Source organism: Kogia breviceps, chromosome 10, assembly GCF_026419965.1.
Source record: "Kogia breviceps isolate mKogBre1 chromosome 10, mKogBre1 haplotype 1, whole genome shotgun sequence".
NCBI lineage: Eukaryota > Metazoa > Chordata > Mammalia > Artiodactyla > Physeteridae > Kogia > Kogia breviceps.
This window is the reverse complement of record NC_081319.1, coordinates 25,661,833-25,675,869: the sequence shown is the minus strand read 5'-3', so window position 1 is coordinate 25,675,869 and position 14,037 is coordinate 25,661,833. Positions and strand designations below refer to the sequence as shown.

The 14,037-nt window shown below is 41.8% G+C and overlaps 1 protein-coding gene across 5 annotated transcripts in view; it reads right to left on the bottom strand.

Moving 5' to 3' along the window:
* The window catches only part of ADAMTS9 (ADAM metallopeptidase with thrombospondin type 1 motif 9), a 226,863-nt gene that overhangs the window by 46,331 nt on the left and 166,495 nt on the right, over positions 1 to 14,037 (bottom strand). For 3 of the 5 annotated variants that reach the window (XM_059075758.2, XM_059075762.2, XM_059075761.2), the window contains 2 exons: positions 10,247 to 10,341; positions 6,763 to 8,311 (listed from right to left, as the gene is read on the bottom strand). In XM_059075758.2, the coding sequence (XP_058931741.1) occupies positions 10,252 to 10,341 (90 nt within the window). In that variant the 3' untranslated portion in view covers positions 6,763 to 8,311; positions 10,247 to 10,251. Of the gene's footprint in view, positions 1 to 6,376; positions 6,436 to 6,762; positions 8,312 to 10,246; positions 10,342 to 14,037 lie in introns of those variants that run through there. The other 2 variants (XR_010842518.1, XM_059075759.2) reach the window with 2 other exon arrangements.

Sequence of the window (14,037 nt, the reverse complement as noted above, 5' to 3'; positions counted from 1 at the left end):
GGTACCGACTGCATGCCCACAGAGGAGAGGACAGATACGAAGTGCTTGGGTGACAGGGTGAAGGAAACTGACACTGCCTGGACAGCCTCACTGCTGCATGAAAGAAGATGCTCTGAAAGGTAGCTTTCCCTAATCTGCACAGGATCACTTGGGGAGCCTACTAAAAGGCAGTCTCAGGTTGCACACCTCAAGATACTGATTAAGCTTGGTGGTATGCCCACGAACCACAAAGGGACCCCCTGAAGTCTCCTGCCTTGGCCCAGAGTATGCTGGCGCCGAGAAGGCTCCCAGATGTGTACCCATCCCACGGTACTGTGAAACTTAGCACCGAGCACTGAAGAGATATCCTGGCTTATCAAGAAAGATGAAGACGATGAAGAAGGCACTGCTACCAAGGGTACCTATGAAAGTTTCTAAACTTAGTAATGGCTCATGTCCTAAAAGGCTGTTATAACATAAAGATGGCCCTATAAGCCTTGATGGCAGGTCACATCTATCCAAGCATGAGAGAGATTCAGAATTCAGTGCACCATCACTTTAGTACCATCAGAATTCTATGTCCTGGGAAGCCTATGCAAAAGCACAAAATTCTTGCCAAGTTCCAAAGTCTTTGGACCAAGACAGGAAGATGTCTATATATATAAGGGCCACATGCAAAAGCCAATCAAGCAATCTAACTGTTATCGAGTTTGGAATGCCGGTGGAAAAATCAGGTAATATGTAGAATGTGAATCCAGGAACATGGGCTATGGGAACATCCCTCTCTTGAAGTTGAGGTTCATTGACATAAAGGTCAGTGTGGCTCACTGGGAGACTGGACAACCACGTCAGCATCTGGCCAATCTCTCTAGTCCTTAAATGTGTGGAAAATGTGGTAGACAGAATAATGACCCCCACTCCCATCCCAAAGATGTCCACATCCCAATCTCCAAATCTGGGAATATGTGACCTTTCTTTTGACAGGGGACTTCGCAGATATGATATCAAGGTCAGGATCTTAAAATAGGGAAATCATCCCCGGTTACCTGATGGACCCCATGCAATCACAATGACCCTTAAAAGGAGGAGGCAAGTGAGTCAGAGTTAGGAAAAGGTGATGTGATGCAGGAAGCAGACGTAGAAGGGGACAGAGAGACTGGAAGATGCCACGCTACTGGCTTCCAAGATGAGGGGAGGGGCCCCCAGCTAAGGAATGCCGGCAGCCTCTAGAAGCTGGAAAAGCCAAGGACACAGATTCTCCCCTAGAGAACAGAGAAGAAATGCAGGCCTACCAACCCACTTTAGATGTCTGATCTTCAGAACTATAAGACAATAAACCTATGTTGTTTTAAACCTGGTTTGAGGTAATTTGTTATGGCAGCAACAGGAAATAAAGAGCCGCAGGGCAGCTCTCTGCCCAGCAGAGGACTCCGGCTTTCTGGGGACCCAGGCCTGAGCCTGAAGCAGCGAGCGCCCCAGGAGCCCCAGAAGACAGATGCTGGGCTGGTCCAGGACCTGCCCCATGGCCCTGGGGAACATCCCAGGGCCTTGCTGACATGCTTTTCTATCGAATCCCCACCTGTTCCTATTTAATCCTCATTAAAGAGCATCTACAGCCTAAAAAAATAAAAAATAGAAACTACACAAGTCTTCCCTAGATGGAGTGAGAAGAACCATCCCAGGCTCCGCTGTTCTAACTCTTATGCTCGAGGGGAACCTCCGGTTTTTACGACAGTTGGATGAGCTCACGACTTTGACTCATGCTAACTTAGCAAGATTTAGGATATAAAAATGTCTAAGGGAATCAGAACCACTATTAAGATTTTTGGTTTTAGGTACCTGTGAAAATTTGATAGCTTATGTAACTGTCATAATTTTAAACATTTGAAATATCAGAGTAGTAGCTTATAAGGCCAATTTAAAACATGTCATTGAGTACTTGATTTTCATTTGTAATTTTAAGTTAAAACCATTCTAAATCAACTTGCCACTTAGGAGTATTTAAAAGAACTTTAAGGTCACTGATTTATGTAATATTTATATTTTTATATTTATAAAAATTATCTAAGTACTCAGAAATATTTGCTTCTGTCAGATAATTAAAGGCCTTAAGGCAGTAAAACGTCATTAAATTTATAAATAATGTATAAAATATTTAAAGGCTTTTTGTTGAGTAAGTGACGAATGGAGAAAATATTGTGCAAAAGTTTTTAAAAAGTAATTGTTAAAAAGTAGGCTGATAAATAAGTAAAATAACAGGATTTGTAAGCTGAACTCCAAAGCTTAAGGAAGAGCTAGGTTTTTGAACTTGTAAATGTAATAAACTGAATATTAATTGTCTTTTCTACATACACCATTTGACCTCACTGTAACTCTCCTAACAACAGCCTGAAAGGCATTTGATTCTAAATCCTAATAAAGTGACATAGTATAAGTTATATAGGAATTTTATCTTCTTTCCCTTGTAACTGAATGCCCTTTTTATCAGCACTTTAAATATTTGCTTCTTCTGTCCTTATCAGAAATCACTGCAATTAATAATGCTATAAAACTGGCTGTATCACCTACTGAACAGAAAAAAAACACGTGCCTAGGGCTACACCAAAGATGGTCTTCAGGTTTCAGGGGAAAAATTGATATTTGGTATTATTTTTAAAAATAGTCTTCATGGGGAAAATACCCCCTAAATTCATGGTCTGAGGTACATGTTTAAGGGGAGTAGCATAAACTTTCTAGGGCCTAGGGCCTCTAAAGGTTTTGTACACACCCTGAAAAATCACCTCTAAAATATCAGCAGAAATAAACTGCAGGTTTAACAGTGCAATGCCTAGATCTGATTCTAAAATAACAGAGCAGGACCTCTCAGGCCATCTGTCGGTGGCAGAGAGAGTTTCCACACCCACTGCGGTTGGTGCCAGGCTTTTATGGTGATCCAGGGCTTCGTTGGGAGCTATGTAAGTTCACAAAGAAGAAATTCCTGACCACCCTGTTTGAAACAGCAACAAGCTCACACTGGGGCGCCGGGCATCCCTCCTTCCTCCCCTTCTTTATTTCTCCCTCTGGTACTTCTTTACCGTACTAGGTTTTGCTTACTCTTTATTACTTTTGTATGAATCAGAAGAGAAAGAAACATTGACATGCTAAGGCAAAAACAGACACGTGTGAACGCTTTGGGATTCAGAGAGCAGCATGACGTGCCCCGATGGTACATGGGTGGCTATCATGCAAAATACGTTCAGACCTATTACTGGAAAAGAACTGCAGAGTCCCTTACTTGTTTATTTGTTCATTTTCTCTCTCATCTGTCACCGCTAAAATGTAAGCTCTACAGGGCAGAGATTCTTGTGGGTCTTGTTCACTGCTTGTGGCAGAGCCGCTAATCTGTCCGCGGGCCATCCTTCCCTCTTCTCTTTAGTCATGGAAGCCCCACCTCCACTCAGCATTAGCAGGGCACATGGTTGCCAACTAGAGCACATTTCCTCTTGCTTCTAAATCAGGCTCTGCGTCTAAGCCGTTGCTAATAAATTGTGAATATAGAGATGATCATACTAAGTGAAGTCAGACAGAGAAAGACAAATATCATATGACAGCACTTATGTGCGGAATCTAAAAAAGACACAAATGAACTTATTTACAAAACAGAAACAGACTCGCAGACTTAGAAAACAAACGTATGGTAACCAAAGGATAAAGGTGGGGAGGGAAGGATAAATCAGGAATTTGGGAATAACACACACACACTACTGTATATAAAATAGATAATCAACAGGGACCTACTGTACAGCACAGGGAACTCTACTCAATACTCTGTAATAACCTACATGGGAAAAGAATCTGGAAAAGGAGAGATAAATGTATATGTATAACTAAATCACTTCTGCTGTAAACCTGAAACTAACACAATATTGTAAATCAACTATACTCCAGTATTAAAAATTTTTTTTTAAAGTCATTTTTAAATTTTCAGGTACTGCCTGAAAATGATGGGCCCTTTCCTGCAGACTGGACACAGACAGTAAGGATGAGCCACATAAGGACAACACCTCGAGAAAGGCCAAGCCATAAAACAGAAGGAGCCCGAGTCCTCTGACGACATACAGAACAGAGTCACGTACCAGGCCCAGCTGCCTGCTGACTTCTACACGGCGAACGAGAGCAAAATAAATGTCAGTCTTATTTTGGGGTCTCTTTCTTACAGCTCTGTGATGAACTGAATTGCGTTTTCCCCAAATTCATATGTTGAAGCCCTGACCCCCAATATGACTGAACTTGGAGATATGGATTATAAGGGTTGAATGAGGTCATAAAGGAGGGGCCCTATCCAACAGGACTGGTATCCTTATAAGAAGAGGAAGACACCCCACTCTCTCTCTCTCTCTCAATGCTCACACCAAGGAAAGGACACAGTGAAAAGATAGCTGTCTACAAGCCAGGAAGAGAGGCCTGACCAGATATCAACCCTGATGGCACCTTGATCTTGGACTTGTGGCCTCCAGAACTGTGAGAAAATACATTTCTGTTGTTTACAATGCCCACTGTGGTGTTTTGTTATGGCAGCCCCAGTGGACTGACACAGACTCTTAGCCTGTACCCTAACACAGCTGACCCCTGAACAACACGCGGGTTAATCCACCTATCGCTTATTGTGTTCTCTGTATCCACAGTTCTTCCATGTCTGTAGATACAACTAATGACAGGCCAGGTAGTGCTGTAGCATTTACTATTGAAAAATATCCACGCCTAAGTGAACCTGTGCAGTTCAAATTTGTGTTGTTCGAGGATCAACTGTACACTGCTGCATCCCTAGTGCCTGGAACAATGACTGGGAATTAGTACAGGTGCAAGAAATATTATTTGGATAAATAGTGAATAGAACACAAAGACAATATTTAATCTGTACGGTGCTGTAAAGATATAAAGGATGAACAGAACCTAATAGATTATATCTGTGCATTCACACATCCAAATATTCATCTTTCTATCACCCTGGTTGTATTTTCAGGCAAATGAAACCTCATCTTTGAATTCTGATCAGTGCCTTCTCTCCCACAGTCCACCCTGAATCTACCCACTGTCAGCTCCTGTTAATTTTACCACCTCTATCACTCTATAAGTTTCTACCATTACAATGCTCACATCTCCAGCCCACATCCTATTATCTCTTGCTTACTTTACGATAATTGCTTCCAAACCATTCCCTCTTGTCAGTGTAGTTGAACCTGTTGCGGAGACTTCTAGTTGCTTCTCTTAAGTCTATTTTGTCTTCCGGGAACAGATCCCTCATTTTATTTAGTTTGGCAATATACCCTGTGAAATAACCCTACTTCTCCACTGATTCTGCAGCCTAGGTGTAAGACAGGATTCAATTCTGGCTGAGGAGATGTAAGTGGAATTTGTTGGGTGAGGTTTCTGGCAAACCTCTTTCAAAGAGTAGAAAGCTGGGACCAGGCTACTTTTTACCCTTTCCCCCACTCCTTTATTTTTGTTGCCTAGAGTTTGGGAGTGATTGCTGGAGCTCTAGCAGCCAGCTGGAAATATGGAAGACTGAGGAGAGAAGGAGATAAAGAAACTATGTCCCCGAGGAGTTTGTGGAGCTGCCGTACCAGCCCTGGATCGCCTATCTCCAGGCTTCTTGAATATAACAGTGAAATACACTTTTTAATGTGCTCAGCCATTGCAGTCAGGTCTCTGTAATTATCAGCTGAACACAATTCCTAACTGATGCAGAACCCATGGCTTTCATGCTGTCAGCTTAAATGTGCTGATGCATATTTTCCGTGCCGCTGTAGAAAACACAATCCCACAAGGTAGATAGGACGCATGTCAATAGCCTCATTTTACAGATCTTTATCCTACCAGGGTTCAGGATGCTACAGTTACTAGATGTCAGAGAAAGGACTAGAACCCAAGTCTCAGATGAAGCTGAGGGGTGACAAGGAACTATGGTGTGAGTTATGGGATTTGGAGATTTTATACTTGCACACACGCATGTGCATGCCACCACACACACACACACGGAATCTCCTGTGGATATGTGTTGCTTTTGCCCGTCTCCATACCATCTACCCTTTTCTGGTAACACAACCCTTCTCTTCTGGAACAGCTGGTCTTTCAACCGGAGTTGTTGATCACGTGCCTCTAGGTGGGCACATAATCCCAGCCGTCTTGACAATGTGATTGGTCCAGAAGTAGTCATGTAACCCAATCAGAGCCAAAGTTCTTTCTGAGACTGTCACTTATTCACTGTATGTGAACTTGGGCCCATGTGTATCTTGAAGGCTGTGTCTCCTTATACAAAAAATGATGGTAAGTCTATTACCTGCTCCACTTGGTGGTTCTAAGAATGAGCTCAAACAATTTAGTAAAGGGCCCCGGCACATGGTGGATATTCACTTACTATTAGCTGTTCATTAGATTTCTTTGGAAAGCTCTCAATTCCCAGGACACCATCAGTCTCTAGAACAGAAACTACTGTTACATAATATTAACAATTAAGCCCCCAAACCCCACTTAAATCTCCTCTTCTGTTTGCTCACTTCTTCCCCATCACACAAACAAGAGGTTTCTGTCTCTGAGTTTCAGAATAACCACTTCAACTGATTTATGTGATTAAAAGACAAACCTTGGGGACAGTCCCCATCCTTTATCTGTCTCCAGAATGGCAAACACAATCAATAGGATTAAGAAAGTCTGCATTTCTTCTCAATCTGGCAATCTTAAAAACTAGAGATATGTTCATTCCAATTTGAATCAAGAGTCCAGAAACCATGTGAAACACAAATGTTTGGATGTGGTCATGGTATTTATTCATAGTATATTTTCACAATGTATTAATAATGGAGGATAACACTTATTCATATATTGATATAACTTCCTGGAGCACTCTGGAGTTTGTTTGGCTTTGGGGAATACTGCCAGGTTTCTCCTAATCTCTTTGGTTTTTGGAAATGGGAGGGCTTCTCAAATCGAGTGTCTGACATGGGCCATGACCTTTCTTCAAGCAGGCTGGAAGGTCAGAAAGACCACGGCTTTGGCACTTCCATTTTGGAAAGGAGAAAAAACCAGGACTTCCAAAGATGAATGGAATCCAAAGATTAATGGGAGATGAGAAAGACTCAGGCATCTTGTACTCCACAGTCCATTTCTTCTCATAAATGCCACCAATTACTGCAGCAGCCATGGACACTGGCAGGGTTTCAGGCTCATGGCTCAAAGGCGTCAAGTCACCAGCTAATGTTTTCATACCAAAGTCAATCCTGATGACTAAGAATCTGGTTCTGAGTTTCTCCAGGTGTGCTCGGGTGTCGAAGGTCACCCCCACCCCGTGCATCCTCTGTCACAGTGGTTAACATAGACACCATTTCAGAATATCTTGGCAAAACGCTGAGAGGCTCTCATTTGCTCAGTGTCACTCTGTAATGAAGCTGCTTGGGGGACCCTCCATTTAACCACAGAGAGACCAAGGCACCATGAACTGAAGTATTGATAAGAATAACAACAACAAGAACAAAGTCCAACTCTCTTCCCAAAAAGGCATGTCTAAAAACAAGGGTAAACAGTTGGTCTTATTTTTTTCCAAATGATTCTGTCCACCGGAAGTTGTCCTTTAGCTTCTCCCTTTTATTAAAAGCGTTTATACTTCTGAGTCTGATGATCACTTAAATACATACAACATTAGCACCAAGGCAGCGACTTTTTTCCCAGAGATCACATGAAACTGAATAGATATTTAACATAGTTAATAGCTGGTACAAACGGTGACATCACTGAATTACTGATTGGCTAATGATACGTTCCTAGAAATGCCAAAAATATCCTCATACGATTCTTGTAGCACCTTGATGGCGGCTAGGTTGTTTTTTAAAAAAATTATGGTTTTAAAAAAGTAACAATAAAACATTTACAGATAGAAAGTAAACAATAGTGTACCGTGATAATGAAGGATCACTTTTGTCAAAGTACTACATATAATGTAGAGTACGTAAAATGCAGTGGTCTGACTGCAGGGGACAAAATAACGTGAAAGGCAGTCATAAAAGAATCATTTTACGTACAAAAATATTACATCACAATAAATAATTTCAAACATAAATATTAAACTTTACATCATAAGGATATTCCACATTTATATACACACACATATATACACGTGTATATATGTGTGTATATATGTATATATATATGCATATGTACACACACATACAGGCATACAAGTCCTCACACACATACACACTCACACACACACACACACACACACACACCCAAATTTTAAGGTGGAGGTATTTCATCACTATCCTTCATCCATCCCATAACGGCTTCCTCTTCAGAGCACCTGAAAACAAATGAACCAACCAGGAAATGTAAATCTTCTGTCTCAAATGACATAAGTCAAGAGAAGGTAAACCATCAATTTTTACAGATAGAACTTGAAAATAACACTTACTATTTTCTCTGGATTTTAAAAATAACACTTGCTACAAGAAACATGGAAATTCCAGGGATGTATAAAGAATAAAATAAAAACCATTAGCCTGTGATTCCCCCAACATGAGATAATGTTCTTCAAATACTGCTGTATTTCCTTCTAGCCTTTTTTATACACGCACGTAAATGTTATGTATCTGTGCTCACTCAAATGTTACTGTACATAAAATACATATAAAATTTACTTTATTGGATATAAAAATATATAAAATACATATCAAATGGGAATCTCTAATGGATACCTGCTGACTATGCCTGCCCCTCTCCCCTCTTTTCTGATAAACTCCTTCTGGTTCTTTGGCAACCATCCCTCTTCCAAAATGAAGCTGTCAGTCAGTCACCTGACTCTAGGTGGGTATATGATCCCAGTCTCCTGGACATTGTGATTGGTTTGGAAATGGCCACGTGACAAATCAGAGCCACAGTTCTTGTGCAGAACAGATGCCGGAGATGAGCATTTACTTGCAGCCATGAGCTGTGAAGATGATGTAAGCCTAGAACTGCCAGGGACCATGGTGTGGAGGAGATGATGTGCCTGAGAATGAAGCCACTTAAGAAGCAAGCATTGTTGATGGATGGAGAAAGAAAGAGTCCTGATGACTCTGAGCCTCTAGATCCAGCCATGCCTGAAGTTAGACCACTGCTTGGACATCTCAGTTACTTAAGACCGTAAGTTTCTTTTTCTTTTTCTCTCTCTCTCTCTTTTTTTCTCCCCCCCCCCCCCGGTTGGCCTCCTGAAGTGGAAATAATCCTATTTTGAGATCACAAGGTTGAATATGGATTTTTAAGTAAACATTGACACTGATACGTAAGTGTCAACTAGGTATTCCTTTGCCAGGATCTTGAAGAGCCTAACAGGGTAATGGGCTGCTGGAAGCTTGAGGGAAGCTGTGGGAGGGTCGCCTGAGCTGGCTGAGCCCTTGTACGAGAAAAGGCACCGGGACGAGGGGAAAAGAGTGATCAGTTCAGTCCTCTGCCCAGCAGAGGGACCACCTGCTGGCATACTGTAGTTACACCAGGAATTGTCAAACTTTAACGGGCACGACTCTCCTTCGGATTTGTTAAAACGCAGATTCTGACTCTGTAGGTCTAGAATGAGGCCTGAGATTTTGCATTCCTAGTAAGTTCCCACGCGACGCGGATCATGCTGGTCCTTGGATCACACCGTGAGTCACAAGTGTGCGGTAGAGTACGTGAACCGAGAGCCTCTGGGGTAGGACACTCCTGGGTTATTGCCAAGGGAATCCATCTGACCTTAAGCCAGCTACTTAATTGCTGTGGATCTCAGCTTCCATGTGTAAAAGGAGGATAACAGCCCCAGGCTGTGGCTTTGTTGTGAGGAGTCACTGAAATAATGCGTGCACCGCGCTCACCGCACTCAGCATGGGCAGAACTGTCATTTATATTACACTTGTAACACTCCGTGGCAGTATTTCTCAAAAGGCGATCTGTGAGCTACCTGCATCAGAATTCCCTGCATTAAAAATACAGGTTCTTGGATCCACCAGAGACTTAATGAAGCAGGGCTTCTAGAGATGGAGCCCAGTGAGCAGCACTTTGAATAAGCACTACAGAGGACTCTGGTACAGGACGTCTAGGGACTGCATGTCCAAGAATGGAGAACAGATGGCCCCAGGCACATGAGGATAGCCGAGCAAGAGAGACAAAGGTCAAACAGCACGGAGTCAGCTTCACCTGCCTGGGGGCAAATGACCCGCCCACATCTGCTAATCTTTAGGCTACAGAAAGAATGAGGCAGAGTCAGAGACAGACAGACACTTACCTTAACTATAAAACTCGAACCTCCAGGCCAGTGCCAGAGGATGGAGCACATTTTCCACAGTAACCACCGCATTTCCCTATGACTCGGGTACCATCCTGCAAAAAGATGCAACATCTTAGTCCACCGGCTTGGCTCATATGTTTCCAGGGCTTGCACTGGCTTTTAGGGAAATCATTCCTGTACGCACAGTACGCAGCACTTCTGAATAGAAGTGGGGCCTAACATCCTCACCACCGTCTAAAGTAGGGGCTGATGAATGATGGCCTGTGGGCCCCTGTTTTTGTATGGCCCACATCTTAGCAGATTACACTTCAGTTTTTCTGCCCTAGAAAACACTAGGGCAGAAAAACTGAAGTGTAATTTACCTGTACTTCTACACAGACCATTCATGGAGGCTAATTCTTCAGTCCCTTCACACTCAGCACGGTCTTCTCAAATAAACAACAACTGAAAAGTCTCAGTAAAATCTACCTACTGATCAAGAACCAAAGGAAACCACTCAAAAGACCTGCTTTGTTTTTTTAAAAAAAATAAATTTATGTTTCTTTATTTACTTTTGGCTGCGTTGGGTCTTTGTTGCCGTGCGTGGGCTTTCTCTAGTTGCGGCCAGCTGGGGCTACTCTTCGTTGCGATGTGCAGGCTTCTCGCTGCGGTGGCTTCTCGTGTTGCAGAGCACGGGCTCTAGGCCCATGGGCTTTCGTAGTTGTGGCTCGTGGGCTCTAGAGCGCAGGCTCAGTAGTTGTGGCGCACGGGCTTAGTTGCTCAGTGGCATGTGGGATCTTCCCAGACCAGGCCTTGAACCCACGTCCCCCGGGAGGCAGATTCTTAACCACTGTGCCACCAGGGAAGTTCTTTGCTTTTTAACTGATTATGGATGTAGCTCCCAATGTTAAGAACAGCATTTATATTTTATAGTTAAGAAGCAAACCGAGGATACTATTTCTTGATATGTGGAAATGAATGATAACATTCAAATTTCATGGTCCATAAATAAAGTTTTACTGGAACACAGCCACGTCCATTCATTTCCCTCATGTCTGTGGCTGCTTTCACGTCACTACAGCAGGGCTGAGTGGTCAAGATGGCCCTTGCAGCCTCACGCTGCTACTCTGCACACACGTCACAGTGACACAGTGTAACGTGATAGTGTTTTGAGTGCCATGAGTGTTGCTATATCATAACATTTTCTTTCATTTCTTTTATTACCAGTATATGTCAAAACAAGAAAAGAAGACAAAAGTAGACTTTACTATTGCACTTTATTTTTTTAAGATTTTTTTTTTTGATGTGGACCATTTTTTAAAGTCTTTATTGAATTTGTTACAACATTGCTTCTGTTTTATGTTTTGGTTTTTTTGGTCATGAGGCATGTGGGTTCTTACCTCCCCGACCAGGGATCGAACCCGCACTGCCTGCATCGGAAGGTGAAGTCTTAACCACTGGACTGCCAGGCAAGTCCTGACTATTGCACTTTTAAGGTACAGTAGCATGTGGATTATTCTGTTGTCACATTTAGATGGCAAAGCATGCAACGACACTGCAGCTGTGCTAAAAGAATACAATATACCAACATCACCACATTCAGCATGTGTCACGATATTCCCAACTCACAGGAGAGCAACGGTCAAGAATTTAGAAAACTTAGAACAGAATATCTCACCATAGCGTAATTCTTCACAAAAATAAAAAATCCAAATGAGTAAGAATAAAAGATGAAAAATGTGTAAGTTTCCAAATGGCTCATTTGTTAGCAAAACAAATGTTTTCTTTGAATTAATGATATCTTGTTTAATTGTAATTGCTGAAGAAATGTGTCCAGAGAAAATCCACTTGTTTAAGACCGTTATCCTTTTGGTAAGACCAGTTACTCAACAATTTAATTACATTTGGGAGCTGCATCAATAATCAATTAAAAAACAAAGCAGGGGCTTTTCCGGTGGCGCAGTGGTTGGGAGTCCGCCTGCCGATGAAGGGGACACGGGTTCGTGCCCCGGTCCGGGAGAATCCCACGTGCCGCGGAGCGGCTGGGCCCGTGAGCCATGGCCGCTGAGCCTGCGCGTCCGGAGCCTGTGCTCCGCAACGGGAGATGCCACAACAGTGAGAGGCCCGCGTATCGCAAAAAAAAAGAAAAAGAAAAAGAAAATAATTGGAGTGGTTTCCTTTGGCTTTTGGTGAGTAGATAGATTTTACTGATAACTCTTCACTTGTTTATTTGAGGAGACCATGCTGAGTTTGAAGTGATCAAAGAATTAGTCTCCATGAACGGTCTGTGTGGAAGTATTTCAAAGAGGTTGAGAAAACACTAGCGCAGAAAAACTGAAGTGTAATCTGCTAAGATGAGTTCACAACTAATCATGGTAAGAAATACGTGCAGAGCGGGAAAAGCTTTAGTTGGATCGATTTACAAAGCTTGTGAAAATGTAAGATGTTTAAAGCCTATGATTATTCATTGTGGAAAATACTTGGACCTACCTGGTGTTACAGAACCAGTGGTGTTAATAATGAACTTCTTTTTCTATCATAGACTTAACCTGTATCAGTTTTGGAAATTTGGGGTCAGGACCAGAAGCTGAATACCCTGACTTATCCTAACACACAGCTGATTGATGACTCAGCAGTGGTAAAGTTTTATTGTGAATTTTGAGCTCAGGGCTGGGATTAAATATTTTCTGAACAAGAAGAACTGTTCTCAATCACTGTCATTGAACACTTAATGGCTTTGGACATTATCTTTTGCTACTGACTTGATAATGTTTCTTAATGAATGGGAGCTAAAATTACAAGGCAAAAACTGCACTTATAGGCAAAAGTTATACTGTAGTAAAGTCATTTCAATAACTAAACATTGTTTGAATCATAAATCATGTTAAGGCAGGTTGCACACTTCCCACTCTGTCAGATGTTAAAACAAGAAGCTTTATCGCTACTCCACGTACATTTATAGTGGATATATTTTCCGAGCATGAAATACAGTTCCAGCAGTATTTTTTGGACTTGGACGTAAGTGCAAAGGAAACTTTCATATTTCAAAATCCACCTAATGAGGTAATTGAGGAGTTTCCATCTCACCTTCAATTACAAGTGATTCATCTGTAATGTAATGACACACTGAAAGGCAGATATCAAGTGAAAAAAATCTAACAGAATCCTACCAATGCCTGCCAAGGTATGAATATGGTCAATTAAAATGATAATGCTTGTGGACAATATTAGTTATTTGGCAATACCTATCCCTGCAAAATGACATTTATAAAGATGAAGTACAGAAAATCTCATTTCAGATCAGCATTAACAAATAAACATGTAGAATCAATTTTGATAGCAGAGAACACTAATTAATAAGCAAAATGTTGTCCTCTCTCAATATTTCATTCTTATCCTTGGTAGATCTAGATAAAAAAAATTTATACTCAATTATTATTACACTTTGAATTTAATCACTAAAATTTTAATGTGAATTTGTTTTTGCTCTTATCATATAAATACATATATAATATCAATGATTTTTTACCTCTTGGCTGGCAAAGTCTAAAATATTTACTAGCTGGTCCTTTACAGAAAAAGTTTGCTGAACCCTGGTCTCCAGCCTTGCATGGGCTGACCCTGCCTGCCTGTCTGGATTTGTCTTGTCCCATCTTTTCTCTCTACTCCCCCTCCTCCGCATTTCTTTGGGTTGTTCTTCTAACATGCCTCTCATAACACAGGGCCTTTGCACATGCTACTCCTCTCACTGGAACTCTCTTCCCTCTCCCTGCGTGCACTGGACCACCCAACTTTTGCCCGGTAAATTC